This window comes from Scatophagus argus, chromosome 21, assembly GCF_020382885.2.
Source record: "Scatophagus argus isolate fScaArg1 chromosome 21, fScaArg1.pri, whole genome shotgun sequence".
Taxonomy (NCBI): domain Eukaryota; kingdom Metazoa; phylum Chordata; class Actinopteri; family Scatophagidae; genus Scatophagus; species Scatophagus argus.
This window is the reverse complement of record NC_058513.1, coordinates 14,946,423-14,961,885: the sequence shown is the minus strand read 5'-3', so window position 1 is coordinate 14,961,885 and position 15,463 is coordinate 14,946,423. Positions and strand designations below refer to the sequence as shown.

Sequence of the window (15,463 nt, the reverse complement as noted above, 5' to 3'; positions counted from 1 at the left end):
TATTAAAGAGTTATTATCACCAAGACTAATTCATCGTAATGTGAAACCTCTTCACTTACATGGCAACAAAGACGATTCTGATTCTGATTGTGATTGTCTCACTCATATTCACCAGGTATCTAGTCAGTCAGATAGCTTCGGTTCGCTTTGTCTCAATGTGAAATTTTATTTGTGGTGAAAATGACATTTTGAAAAATGTCACACTGGATGTAAACGCTAAGAAACAGTCTCCATCAAAACTGATCACAGCTTGTTATTAACTACTGTAGAAGAAAAAAGAAAAGTCTTTTGTGTTTGTGTGAGTTGACCCTTTAAACTGTTAAACTGCAGCAGTTCTTCCCTGCCCCTCCTCAGCATATCCTGTTTTTGGTGTGTCCAAACTCCGAATAAAGCACTGATTCAAGCACACAGCTGCAATCCTTTGCCCTCCTTTCCTCTATCCTTCCCTACATCCCCTCCTCTCCCTTCCTCTTTCCCTCACACACAGGACATCTATGTCTGATATCAAACTTATTCTTATTCTTCACGCCCATTTAGATAAATATTACATGCCTGTTATATTCCTCTTGTGCAGGTGGGGAGATATCAAAGTTTTTTTCTTCTCGTTTAGTGGTGTATCCTCTTCCTGCTTGAATGAAGAGAAGATTCTGTCACTTTGCCAAACTTTTCATCACCTAGCAAAAATACACACACACACACACACACACACACACACACCAGGGTGGTACTAAAACTTGTGGAAGTGTAATATTTGCACAGCCCAAAAGACATTAAAACAGTATAAGTATAAAACAAATATATACAGAATTCAGCATGCAAACACGTAAGCACGTTTTTTTCCATTTCATTTCTCCATTTCCCTACACACACACATGCTTTCTGAAACTGCCAAAGAATGAAAACATCAACAAAATTATGAAACGTAAGTCAAAATGACAAGATAGGCTCTCTGAAATGGGATACAATCTCAAAATCCCGTTATTCAGACCTAAAAGTCACATTTTTAACGTATTTTGTCGTAAGTTTTACTTACTTTAAATGCCTTACACTTCATCAGAAGTCTAAGTTCTGATTTTATATTTCATAACTTAAAACTGTGTCATCGGTAGATAGACAGACAGATAGATAGAGTTTCCGCTCTCTGATTGGTTGTTACTGGTAAAGCCACGCCCACGTCATCCTGCCCCAACACCGGCTGTCTCTCTCCACGGACAGTTGTCATTAACTGCCCTAACGGTAACACAGAGAGAAAATACAGATTCCTTTCGAGCTCCAAAGTTACTTTAAAGTGAAGAAAATTAGCTCCGCTCTCTAAGCCAACTTTGACCGACAGCACGAACATGGTTTTGAAGTCGGAAGACGGAGTTGGTAAGTTGGCTGACCCCGCTGTAACGCAGGTTACAGGGAGCAGGGCTAAACTAGAGGCTAACCTGGTTAGCTAGCTAACTAGCAACTAGCGTAACTTTATCGAACGACAGTGAGCATGTAGCTGCGAAATGTCTGAAGAAGTACCAGCCAGTCTGACGTGTCTGGGCATTTAATTCCTTTAGCAGAGCGAAAGCAACAAGTACTCATGTAAGAGATTTTTTAAAGCTCTTTGGCACTTCTTATTAACTTGCACAAGGGATCCATTATTATTAATCTGTACTGATGCCAGACCTCATGGGGGATATTGTGAAGCACTGTATAGTACGCCTGTCTATAAACACCATCAATGCACTCTTGTATTGGTTGGAAATGAAGGAATTACCCTAAAATATACCGGGCCTTTTTAGACTACTTGTCTTGGTGGCATTTTTCTGCTCATTTTCCCCAACTTGTGGCCATAATGTGTCTGGAAATGGTGGTGATAGCAGGACAAATGGAGGATGTGCCACAAAAGGACAACAGTTGACACAGATTGTAAATAAATCGTCTTCACTAATGCACTAGTCTTTCCTCCGATACATTTAGCCATTATTATAGGGTGTGCTTGAAAGTTGGGTATATTATTCTGTCTGGAGTGCAAAAACTGACAAAGTAGATGGCCACATGTGCTTTAAAATAAGATATTTAATTCTGCACCCCCCTTACCAAAAGATACTGTGCTTAAAATGACTTCTTCACCCTGAGAGAGAGGGAGCAAGTGAGGTTGTCCAAAATTTCATCACTTCTTTTCTCTGCCACTTGAGCATGTTTTTCTTTTCCGTCTCAGGGCACATTTTGTTCTCCCTGGTTGTCGTCCTGCTGCTGTATTTGTTTCTTTCGAGCCTAAAGGCTGTGTGAATACAATCAGTCACCAGGGAGTTTACCATAACTGCAGGATTATATCACTTTGTTGTGCTTGTTCTCCTCAGGCCCGGCGGCACTGAAACAGACAATTATGGCATTGTGAAAACAGAAATGGACAATTATTGCCATATGAACAGTGCCAGACTCTCTTTCTAAAAACACAGATATTTTTCTAGTCATAACCAAACTGCTTTGCCTTGGGTGCTGGGTCAGCTGCCAACCTGTGGGTGAAATAATGAGACGAACCAATGTGTGAGCTGTTGTTGGTGTACGACTGATTTAATTCTGCCACAACGGAGCTGTTGTTCAGTAATTTGTTATTTGTCACAGTTTGGTTGTTGCTTGTATCCAGGAGAGGTGAGTCAACCTCCTGTCTGCTCGCTCCTCATTTCTTTCAAAAACTGTTCTGAACACACATGCAAAACTTCACCTCGCCTTCTTTCTCTCTCGGACACCAGTGTCCACGTGGGGGAGCCTGTGTTTGATGCTATGCTCACTGAGGGAGGGAGGGAGGGAGGAGTCAAGATGGACAGGGGGGATGGAAGGAGTGGGGCAGAGATGAGAGTTCAAGGGTTTTCCCCTCACACACACACACACACACTTGTCCTCATCCTCATTTAGCTCCTCTCTCCCCTCTGTTGAGTGCCTGAGGATTTAGAAGCAGGGAGGTTGGACTAGAGGACCACAGGATTGGGATTGGAGGGCTCAGGCAGGACCAGATTATTGCTGTGCTGCAGGAGACATCATATTGGACTGCAGGATACAGATTGTTTTGTACTGGAACTGGTGACCAAGTTACACTTGTGGACTCTGGACCTGTAAAAATAACTGGAGTAAGAGTCAAACTGCAAAATACCGAAAGCGGCGTGTTTTCTGCTGTGCTGAAAGTAGCAGGACCACTGGGACGGGCGGTGAAGTCACGCAGCATACAGCAGCTTTCTCTGGTAGGAACCTCAGGATTATGACACAAATGTGTAGGTGTTCAGTGCGTCATCATAACTTCTGCATTGGCGCTGTTTTGCAGAAACTTATCTGAATGAGTGTGTGTATGCGTGTGTGTTGTCACGTCTTCCTCAGAAAGCTCACGAGAGCGGGAAACCCAGCCAGAGCGTACGTGCGGTTTGGTTTTTGATGCTCACATCATTGTGTCTTCAGAGGATATGAGGTGTTGCGTAACCCGCTGAGTAAAGAGTGGAAGGACAGAGAGTGAACTTTAGGTCTGGTGATGTTGTTTGTCCATAGCAGCTGGTCATTAGGGCATTTCTATGGCAAAGTGTCCTATTACTTACCAGCACAAAACACACAACCTCAAGACTATGCCGAGCAGCTGGTGGAAGGTGCTTGTTGTTATTTACGTCAGATTATATGTGGGGTTTTTTTTGTTTGAGAGGAGGATCATATGACAGAGTTTCATAAGCCTTCATAAATCCACTTGCTCTTAATTCATATCTTAACAAAAAGCCAGACAGGAAGTGAGTGTGAATACCATTTTCATTACCCTTCAGCTCACAATAGTGTTATTCTTGTCCTCAGGTTTATATTAAGAGCTACTCTGGCCTACTTAAACCTCCCTCTGTGGGCGAGGGGTATATGTGGTTATGTATGCATGTATGTCACTGTCTGTGTGTTGGCAATATGTAAACACTATCCAAAAGTATCCAAGACTATGGCACCTGTCACGCCTTCTTGGACTTCGCTTAATTTGACTTGTACATCGTCAGAGGTGTCTGCATGTCCAGAGTAAAAAACCTTAACTCAAGGACCTCTTATTAGCCTTTTCTGAAGAGTTCAACCTCATCTAATTTTTTTTAGTGGATGGACTTACGATGTGAGTTATTACAATGATTAAGCGGTTGATTTACGAGTGATGGAAAATTAGTTAATAGTTACGGTTATTCTTTAAGCAAAAGTTGCTTCTCACAAGCGAATATTTGTTGGTTTTTGTGTTTCTATGCTAATAAACTCGGGTTTTCTTAGTCGATTACAGCAAATGTTTTAGATCAGATTAGATTCAACTTACATTACATGTACAGGTACAGGGCAACGAAATGCAGTTTGCCATCTAACCAGAAGTGCAAGAGCAGCAAATGCAGATGTAATGAATAATTAACAGTATGTACATGTTATTTCAATAATTTACAAGTGATTTACAGATTGGGTACTATGAACATATTATACAGATATGTGCAGGATATGTGCAGTAAATGCGGTAGACTAAGATTAAAATCACCCGCAACAACAAATACCGCCTCTGGGTGAGCGGTCTGTTGTTTGCTAATAGCGGCATGAAGTTCGTTCATTGCAAGCTTGTTAACCATACGATTAATTGATTAATCAAGAAAATGATAGTCAGCTTAATTGTTGAAAAAATAGTTAATTACATCCATCTATATGAGCTCATTCACAGGTAGCCCCTATAAACTCCACCCTCTGTTTTAGAAGTTGTACAATAATAACAATGATAGTAATAATAGTAATGTTAATTCATGTTTATTTTTTTAATGGTTTGAGATTGAGGTGAAATTAGTCGGCTGTTCTTTGCTGGTTCTGAGGTTGACAGTGAGTAACTTGGTCATGATGGCAAAGTGAAATTACAGTAAGTGTTTATTAGAATCCTCAGCATGACTCCTCTAATGAGGCAGACAGGCGGCGGCAGCAGCAGCACAGCTTGATGTGTCCTCTGTGGCTCCTTGTTACTTGGCGAAAATTGTGCCTTTTCTTCACATGTGCCACCTGCTAAGCATATTTTTTATGCCCCAGAAAGTAGCCACTGCAGAGTCTTTATGATGAAGCACTGAGAGTAACAGCAGTTATTCAGCAGAGCAGAGGAGTGATGTCTGAAGCTCTTTAGATATTAAACATGAAATATGCAGATGAGCGCAGTAACTGGAAATGACTCGTTCTCTTTCCTTGTTTTCTCTCGCTCAGGTTTTCTTGAGCAAAACCACAAGTGAGCGGCTGTCAGATCCACATTTCCCTCCTTACCTTATCGTTCCTCTGCAGATGTCGTGTGTGTCTGTGAGCACATGAACTTCTGTTCTATCACATCACACAGAGCTCATGTACAGTTAACAGTCAGTATATGTAAGGCATCATTTGAGCTTTTGTTTGAATGACAGCTACATCATTTCCTCCACCTCCATGTTGTTTTAAAACCCATGTGGTTCATCTTTTTTTCCTCCCCAACAGGTCTTCTTATACACAACTTGTATGTATGTGAAAAGTTTGTTTGTTATACAGCCCAAAAAAATATCAGTTCAATATTGCGAGACAAATTTTCATTGCAATTTTTAATTTGTTGTTACGCGGTTTGTGCAGTGCATCATGGTGGAGATAATCTGCCTCTTTGTGTCGCATCCTTTTCGCTTGAAATTGTGAAGTGAGTGCTGAAACAATGTCCTGTATTGTTTAGTTAACTCAGTGCTGATAATTTTTCGCTCGTAGGTTTCTCCCATTCGTTTCAGTTCAGTGTCTCCTACACCTACAGGTTTCCTCTCAGCAATCAGAGAGGGAGACAACATTCCCACCTAAATGCAAGACTCTCCTGTACACAGTTATTCAAGTGTGAAGTTAGGTCAAAAGAAGTCTCTTAATACATTTTGACAACACATTTCAGTGTTTTAAATTTCATGCTTTCTGCTTTGTTCCACCAAGCCTGAATGTTGTAGGAGGGAACTACAATGTAAAATGGAGCAAATGCTTATTTTTGTTATTATTTCTTAATCCTGACTGAATTGTTGGCTGTGATATGAAGACCAGAAGTCATCTTATGTCAGCTTGTGTGTCTGTGTGTGTGTGTGTGTGTACGCTGGGGGGTTATTTGATGGATCAAAGATTGTGTTGCCATAGTGACCGAGAGCAGTGGGAATGTCAGGTCTCTTGCCTTCCTGTGTGTGAGAGAGAGAATATTTGATCTTTATATCTGAGCTCTACATGCACCTCTCTCCTCAGTGCCTGATGACCTCAGTCCAGAGGAGAAACAGGAGCTGGAAAGCATCCGCCGCAGAAAACAAGAGCTGCTGCACGACATACAAGTAACGGCACACACTCACACATTTTTCACAGCTTTAATCAATTTGTTGAACTTTAAAACAAGCTGAAGTCATCTGGAGTTCAGCTTCCTGGCCCTGCTGTTGCTGGGACAAAATGTTTTCTCAGTAGGGCAGCCATGAAAGGAAGTTTGTCTTAGTCCCTAAAGTTCTCAATCTTTGCAAAATATACTCAGAAATGCATCTGAGGTTGGGCTGTCTAAGTTAGACAAATCAAATTGACATCAGGATCAAACTCCCTGGTGTTTCTCTGTTGAGCTGCCGTGGAAGGAACAAAAAAACACTAACAAAAGATCTCCACTTCATTTGTCTAACTTCACTTATTTAATAAATCTTTGCTCAGAATGAGGACCGTGCCCCATCACTTCCACTGAGACCCTGTTTACATGTTCATGCAGGCACCCGTCAGAGGTTTTAGGTTTTTAAGTTGACCTGTCCTAAAAACCATTTGAAGTGTGTTGTTTACTTCTGTGTTCTCTTTGTCTCGACATCACATTGTTCAGGTTGCTCATTCTTCTCTCTGCGTCCTTGAGTAGATTTTGTATGCCCATGTCTAGACCAGTGTACCGAGGGAGGTGTGTGTGTGTGTGTAGATATGTGTGGGTGGAGGCTGGGGGGAGGCTGGGGGGCACAGGCATATGAGCGCCGGAGCGTTACTGTATGTGTTCACGATAGATGATGGTCTTTGTGTGGGGTGCACGTGTTCGTGGGGGTGGACCTCATGTATATGCGTGTGTCCTCTAGCTGTCTCTGCCCCGGGGGGGAACAGGTTCACCCCCACCTCAGCCCCCCCCCTTAAATACATTAGCAGTGCTGTCTCTGTGAGCTCTTTATCTGGTACATTTGTTTTGCAAAAATTCTGGATGAATAAATGTTAAAGTTTGAATAAAATAGCCAGAACATTTTAAATAAAATGTGTTTCAGCTAACGACTGACTGACAGGAAAAAACAACCATGAAATATTTTACTCATGGATTAATTATTTAAGTAATAAAAATCGCCCAAATTCCCTTATTTCAGAAGAGGATTTTCTGTTTTTCTTTGTCTTATTTGATAATAAGGTGAATATCTCGGACTGTTAGTAGAGCAATTTGATTCCATCAGCATACGCTTTAGAAACTTGTGATATAACAGATAGCCCTAAACACCAAACATGTAAAACATTAGATGTTTTACATTAATTAGAAAAGTAAATGATCATTTCCACTGCAGCTCAGCACAGAAACACTGCAAAAACAAGGAAAACTAAGACCAAAAGAAAGGTAACTTTAACAGCTTCAGCTGAGCTTCGGCATTCTTTGTTTTTGCACAAAAGGACGACTGTGGGTTTTGCCCTCCACATCGCATCACGTTGGAGTCATGCATTACAAACAGATCTCTTCATGGCCTTTACGACTGCATCGGCCGTTAACTTTTTCAACAAACATATGTGCATATGAGTATTGTTTTAACACAAACTCAAACCCGTCCTTCTTCTTAAGGGTTAGGGTTTTAGGGCCTTGTGATGCCATAAAGGCCGCTTCACAAGGTTTTCCACCCTGACAACAATGCAGTTTCTGAGGTGAAGTACTGAACATAAAAATACTGGAATGAGCCTTTAAAGAGATCACTTCTCCATGGTTTTGGTACGATGCTGAGTGAGATGGAAACCGTTTGTATTCCTCATTTGTCACCAAACCAGTAAGATTCAATCAGGCATTTGAAAGGGCTGACACTTGATGAAATGTTAGCAAACCCCATCCCACCGAAATCCTGCGTCCAAAACACACACACAAAGAAAAACACAAACGTGGCCTCTGGGCAGCGACGCTGCGCGAAGAGATTGATGGAGTTTATTACAGAGGGTGACTCCCGTTTGGCGTTTCTCTCCCCTAAGCCCCACCCTGTCTTACCCCTTTGGGGTGATGGGTAATGAGCTGTGAAATATCCCAGTAATGGAGACAGAGGACGCTGTTCGTTTGTAAGGGGGTGTGACCGTGAAACCATTTACCTGGTTTACCTGGTTTTTACACATGTACACACACTCACTGATAGCTGCAGATGATTATAGCTCTAATCTGAGACACCGGCCTCGCTTGCTTCTTTCTCTTCTATATTTATCTTACTTCATTATCTTTTCTGCTGGCCTCAGTGTTTCTCCATCTGTTTCTGTCATTGCTTCTTTCTTGCCGTAACCTCTGAGCTGAACAAGCAGCTCTGCTAAGCCAGTCAAAGTCTTTGATCCTGCGTTTTCCCACCTCCCCACCAGTGTGCCTCTCAAACGGTCCTGGGAGGGAGTCAGGGTGGGAGGGGGCAGCGAGCTGATAAATCTGGGTCAGCACAGGGGAGAGGAGGAGCAGGGAGAGGGAAGCAGGGCTATGGTGGTCGGCATTGACCCCAGAACAGGTGCTACAGCTCCCAGAGAGGATTTTCTGCAAATGGCGGCTGTTCCACATAACTCCTGCCGAGAGGAAGAATGAGTCTGTCTGAGGAGGAGTGAATCACGTCTGCGCTTTTAGGGGTTTTCTGGGTCGGGTCTTCAGTAAGAAGTGCTTGTCTGGATGTGTTGGTCACTGACATGTATCTGGAACAGATGAACATGTGTAATGCATTGTGCTGTCGCTGAGATCCAAGCATTGCCATTGGTTTATGTGAAGGGTGAGACATCATAAGAGTAACACATGTGTATGTATGATGCCGTTTCCTCCTTTCTGTTTCATCACTCTCTCTCTCTCTCTCTCTCACTGTCTGCTCTCAGAGACTGAAGGATGAGATAGCAGAAGTGACCAATGAGATTGAAAACCTGGGCCTGACTGAAGAGAGGTAAAGTATCTCTTCACAGCTGTTACTGTGCCTGTGTGTGGGCAGCTGTGGTCCACTCAGCCTTTGTTTTAATGGAAGTGCATTCATGGGGAAAGACAGAAAATGACGAGGAAAATCTGAAGAGATCAGATATTTGGTGTAACGTTCATTTATTTGTTTCATTGTTTCCCGTGGATGTTAGGCAGTAAATATTCTTACCAAAAGGTCCACTTGCTTAGCTGTTCTGGGAGCTTCCAGCCAGACTGAACGCTTCGCCTTCTTCAGCTGAAGGAGGTCGTGGGATGTGATACGTGTCCCTAAGGGCGCAATGATATAATATAGACAAAAGCAACAAATGCTCACGTTTGAGAAGCTAAGACAGGAATGTTTTGGATTTGTGTTTAGTTCTGTTCTTTTGCATGTGGTTTTAGGAAAAGTATGCAGAGGAATAAACAGATGGCCATGGGCCGAAAGAAGTTCAACATGGACCCCAAGAAGGTGGGAATAAATCCACGTTGATCTCTTCCTTCCTTCATGTAACAGATTAGTGCAGGGCTGTAACTAGCAAGTATGTTCACTGTTGATCAATCTGCTCATTGTTTAGATTTTTATTATTTTCTGAGGCTTTATACACCAAATGATTTCAGAGAAGCGTCTTTTGTCTTGCCAATAGCCCCAAACCTGAGGATACTCAGTTCACAGTGACTAATTCAGAAAGAGAAAATCTAGTTTTGATTAACTGATTCATGGAGAAAACTAATTTTTAAAAAAATCATTTCTTTCTGATCTTTTGATTGTGATGTTGAGTCTGTTTGTATTTGTAGCGTGTGATGTGAGTTGTGTGTTCTGACGTTCTCCCTCAGGGCATTCGCTTCTTGATCGACAGCTCCCTCCTGAAGAACACCAGTGACGACATCGCCAAGTTTCTCTACAAGGGTGAAGGGCTTAACAAGACGGCTATTGGCGACTACCTCGGGGAGCGGTAAGTGATGCTTATGACGTTTCCCCAAACTGCAGGTCGTGAACAACTGAAGCAGCTAAATGGAATTGAGCCATAATTTATTTATTTATTATTTATTTACTCTGCATAAATATGAGCTCTTGTTGGATGAGATGTGTTGAAAAGTCATTATGAGCTGAACAGGGCCACATTCAGTTCCTGATCTTGTTCTTTGTTCTGTTTACCCCCTCCATCCCCACCCTAATGTGGGTGTATGCGTTTGTGTGGGATGGCGTGTGACGTGCAGAGATGAATTCAACGTCAAGGTGCTGCACGCCTTCCTGGATTTACACGAGTTCACAGACCTGAACCTGGTTCAGGCTCTCAGGCAGTTCCTGTGGAGCTTCAGGCTGCCCGGCGAGGCTCAGAAGATCGACCGCATGATGGAGGCGTTCGCCCAGAGATACTGTCGCTGTAACCCAGGAGTGTTTCAGAGCACAGGTACGTACATGTGTTCAGGGAAGAGGAGGAGACACCAGTGTCATGGCAGCCAGAAATTTAAAAAAAAAACAGTCACAGTTTATTGAACTTCACTCACTGCTTAAACAATCCTTCCCACAAAGGTCCTTTGTGGTGGTGAAGTCCTGAGGATGTACACACTCACACGCACTTTGTCTCGTTTCACAGATACGTGTTACGTGTTGTCGTTCGCTGTGATCATGTTGAACACCAGTCTACACAACCCCAACGTGAAGGACAAACCCTCCGTTCAGAGATTCACAGCCATGAACAGAGGCATCAACGACGGAGGAGACCTGCCGGAGGAGCTGCTGCGGGTGAGAGACGTGAACTATGAAAGAGTTGGCAGCCTTGACATTTTACATTTCACATTTTATACAAATGTCTTTACTCTGTGCTGTTTCTTTTTTAAACAGGAAATATCCTGCATATATTCATGTTCATATGCAGCCCACTTATTCTCTGTCTCGTCGTATCTGTAGAACCTGTACGACAGCATCAAAAATGAACCCTTTAAGATCCCAGAGGACGATGGGAACGACCTCACACACACCTTCTTCAACCCCGACAGGGAAGGTTGGCTGCTGAAACTCGGTATGTGCAGCCACAGTGCGAGTTGGATTATTTCAATTTGATCACTCAGTCTGTATTAGTCAGTTCTGTTGTGTGAGCTGCAGGTCCCTCTAGTGGGCTGGATGTGTAATAGCACCAGGACAGACTTTTATTGAGAAGTATTGTTTGTAATACTCCTTTGTTGACATTCTTCTTGTTTGTTTGTGTTCCATGGGTTATGACATCAGGAGGTATGTACTCACCTCTCCCTCGCCAGCTTTAATGCTCTGCTTTGCTTCTGAGCTGCTGTCCCTCCCCTCCCCTCCTCCTCCCCCGCATTTTTTATTCACATTGTCTGTGTGCATTCAGCTTCACTTATTTGATTCAGAACAAATCAGTCTAATTTCACCCTGCGCTGTATGCTGTTTCGTCCCAATGTGAAAAGAATAAAGTTGTTTCACATCCGTTTCTAACTGCTGGACAAGTTTTAACCTCAGCTTTTGCCATCAGCAGGCCCATTTAACCTGCTGATTTGTGCCATCGGTGTTGCTTCAGAGTGTCGCTGTTGTCGTATAAAGTCCAATAACTAGTGTATCTTCTGTCTTTACTGAAGTCATAGCTCACCTGTGATGTCTCCTCAGGTGGACGAGTTAAGACCTGGAAGAGACGCTGGTTTATTCTCACAGATAACTGCCTCTACTACTTTGAATACACGACAGTAAGTGTTTCCTGTTTGGCTATATTTCAGAATAAGAGAAGAGGTATGTGCTAAAATACTTAATTAATACTTAACTAATTTCTCTCTCACTGCACTTTATTTTCACTACAAGGATAAGGAACCCAGGGGAATTATCCCACTGGAGAATCTGAGTATCAGAGAAGTTGACGACTCCAAGAAGCCGGTAAGCTCTTTCTTCTCGTATTTCTCTCTTTAGCTTAGTGTTAGTGTTATGTCAGAAAACGGGGCTAGAAATGGCTGATTCTGATAAGTACATCCAAAATTTTCTAAAACCGAAGCCATAGTAAGAAACTGCTTGATCTTAGAAAGAAAATGGCAGCGTAAATACCTGTAGAAAGTTAGAATGGAAATTAAATAGTATTTTCATGATACCTAAACTATGCCACATTCATTTCAAGTGAGATGTTGACCTTCTGTCATCAGGAAATCTTTACATTTTCTCCAAACACAAAGCGCAGAAACTCATTTGGATTTTTTTGCATTTTTCTAATGTTTCCAGTTTGACATAAATTCCTGACTCATTTTGTTTGTTCTGCTGTCTCCCAGAACTGCTTTGAGCTCTTCATCCCGGACCACAAAGATCAGGTGATCAAAGCCTGCAAGACTGAGGCCGACGGCCGCGTCGTCGAGGGAAACCACACTTTTTACAGAATCTCCGCCCCCACCGCAGAGGAGAAGGACGAATGGATCAACAGCATCAAGTGAGCCACATTAAAAGTCTCTGCCCCCTGAAGATGATCAATGTGATGATGATGATGATGATGATTTCCTGGAAGTCTTATTATCTAACCCTCCTTCATCTTCCACCTGCAGAGCTGCCATCAGTAAAGACCCATTCTACGAGATGCTGGCTTCTCGGAAGAAGAAGGTCTCATCTCTGAAGGGGCTTTAGAGGATTGAACTTTGAAACAAGCTTTGACTTGATACAGCATCAGACTGGACGTGAACCTGAACCTGCTGCTGCAGTGACTCCTGGACCTACCACAGAGGATTCAAGCTTTTAAAGAAGCTCGTCCTTTGTCGTCATCAGTACTGACAACCTGTTCCCTGCAGGTTTGACCTTACGTTGAAAACTTAATTTCCCATCTAGAGATGAAATGATTCACTCGCAGAGCTCTTTTTTTAAATAGTCAAACATCTCCTTTTGAACACTGCCCTCCTGTGATGATGCTGTGCTGGTTCAGCCTCCCACTCCTCTTAAAATATGTCTGATTCACTTCAGACTCACTGTCTGTATTACAGCCGATGAATGAATCACGTCTTACATTATTGTGATTAACATAAATTTAAAACGGCAAAGTGGGCCTTTTACGCATAAATGATCAACCGTTACATAAATCGCTCTGAGTTTGGCCGTATGCTGGAGTTTTTAAATCTGGAGTCTGTTGTGCTGGCACACCAGTAGTCATGTGTGTGTCAACCAGCAAAGATCGCCGATAGCAACCGTAGTGATGGAGCGGTTGAGTCTATGGCATCAACAGCACAGCAGTTGGCAGTGCTAATGTAATGACTCTCGCTGCCAGAGGGGGGAGACAAAGTTCCACATTGCAGGTTTAAGGAGAGTCTAAAACACTTTTAGTTAGTTTACAAACAGTCTCTTCTTTGATTGGTTGAGGTCTGTTTTCCAGACCTCTACTAAAGCGCTTAATGTCCACTGGAAAACAAATCAAGTGCAGGACTGATCTTGTCTGGGATGCTGGACTTCATATTTAAGTCTGATTTTCCATAAAAATTCTTTTTTTTTTGTTTCCCAGCCTGTTTCCTTATTGCTGTTGGTCTTTCGTCAAAGCACTGTTAATGGAAATGAAGGTAATGCATAAACAGCTAAATATTTATTTATCCACATTTCTTGTAATTTATTGTTTTCTGTTTTGTCTCATTAAAAGTTTGCAAATCAGTATTAAATTTGGGTTTTTTTCTGTTCATTTAACTAAAGTGAAGTAGGTAAATCAGAGTTGGGAAATTATTACTTTGATAATTTAGACAAAAAAAAGTGAAATAACTAAGTATCAGTTGAAAATGTTATAGTTTTGTGAGGTATTAGTTTCTGCCCTCATCGTCTCTCACCAGACTTGTTCTAGAAAACAAATCTGGATTTGGGTCAAGCTTGAAGGTTCATTCTTGTCCTTGAAAACAGTTTGACATAACAACTTTCAAGCTTGAGAAACATCTTGTCAGTCGACCTTGTGATGAAGACATGTTTGTCAGACCAGACTGAGGTTGTTTGAATTAAGAAGAACATCTTAAGACTTGAAATACTGACACACAAATAAAAATAATATGACATTGAGGTGCTCTTCTAGCTTAACCCTGCAGCTGCAACAACTCGAGCGTTGAATAGTAGCACACCATCAGCATTTTCCCCACACAGTATTTCCTGCTCCTCTTATCTGGTCATGCCATGTTTGGAGTAGCAGTCACGCTTTTGTCTTGACGGTTTTAACTTGTTACTTCAATAAGGAGATTAAAGATTTAGCAACAGGGCTGAGTGGGGAGATTCCGTGTCCTGCAAAGAAACGTGTGGTTTTAACAGCCAAACAGTATGAACTGCGGAGGAACCTGGGCGAAATTTACGGAATTACATTCGTGACACATTTCTGACCATGCAAAAATACATTTTGCAAGCACACAACTTGTATTTTGAGGAAGAATTAAAATTGTGTGCACAAAACGTATGGTTGAGCTGACAAAAATTGATTCTGTGCTCAAAAATTATCTTCCAGACCGAGGGAAAGTTGCACTGCGAGCAGCAGGAGGTAGATACTTTTTGTGTGCTTGCAAAATGTATTTTTGTGCGCCAAAAATTTCCCTTTGCGAGCTCAGAAATGTGGCATGAATATAATTCCCTAGAAAGTCAGCAGGCTGAAGGTATCAGCTCACTGTACACCCCCTGCTGAGCGCCAACCAGCAGACAGACTCAGTTAGCAAACAGCTGGTTAACAAAGTGGAGCAGTAGGTAGCTAAAGAATCACATACTTGCCTCAGGAGTTGGTGGAGACCAAAAACAGAGCTGGAAGAGAGTGCAGACTGGACTCCCATTCACCTGGTGGACAGAAACATGATTCCAAACGAATGAGGGTTTTGCTCCGTAACTGCCAGATGTGTAAATAAGAACTGCGTTTTCCGTATCCACCTCATAAGGTGACGTCACCATCTTTCCATGACCCTGAAGTAGTCATAAAATACATAACTGCAGGTTCAATAAAACTTACTTGTGTTTCATAAATATTTCTCGGTATCAGCAGACTATAACCTCGTCATTCTCAGAAGCCTTCCCACTCTGGTCTCTACCTGCTAGGTACAACGGCTTTTTACTGAAAACAGCTGCCTGTTGGCATTGATTGTGTTTTTTTTCTTTTAGCGTGACATCAAAACAATTGAGCTATCCTTTTATTTTCAAAATAAAATATTGTCTTCACGTGTTGCTGTGACACCAGGGGTAAAAATCACCCTCTGCTCCAAAACAAAAAAGGTCACACATTTTAAGTCTTTTTAAAAACTCGCCACGTCGCCTTTTAATTTACAAATATAATAGCACGAAGACACTGTACAGTTAGCTTCAATGACTGCTGTAGACAGAGCTGTAAACTCACTGCAAGAACTCATAAAAAC

General features: G+C 42.1%; 1 protein-coding gene across 3 annotated transcripts; it reads left to right on the top strand.

The window, feature by feature from the left end:
- The first annotated feature begins 1,184 nt into the window (after positions 1–1,184).
- Positions 1,185–13,749, top strand: LOC124052236 (cytohesin-1-like). 3 transcript variants are annotated; one of them, XR_006841973.1, is made up of 13 exons: positions 1,185–1,368; positions 6,223–6,305; positions 9,058–9,122; positions 9,533–9,599; positions 9,965–10,083; positions 10,349–10,542; positions 10,729–10,877; positions 11,043–11,155; positions 11,752–11,830; positions 11,943–12,014; positions 12,398–12,552; positions 12,665–12,904; positions 13,606–13,749. XR_006841973.1 is itself a non-coding variant. In XM_046376242.1 (12 exons), the coding sequence occupies exons 1-12, from the start codon at positions 1,341–1,343 to the stop codon at positions 12,741–12,743; spliced, it is 1,200 nt and encodes a 399-aa protein (XP_046232198.1). In that variant the 5' UTR covers positions 1,185–1,340; the 3' UTR covers positions 12,744–13,749. The 3 variants fall into 3 exon arrangements, 2 of the variants coding, with proteins under 2 accessions (XP_046232198.1, XP_046232199.1); XM_046376242.1 differs by having other exon boundaries at positions 11,043–11,154; positions 11,754–11,830; positions 12,665–13,749; XM_046376243.1 differs by lacking the exon at positions 1,185–1,368 and adding an exon at positions 3,069–3,215 and having other exon boundaries at positions 12,665–13,749.
- The last annotated feature ends 1,714 nt before the right edge of the window (positions 13,750–15,463 follow it).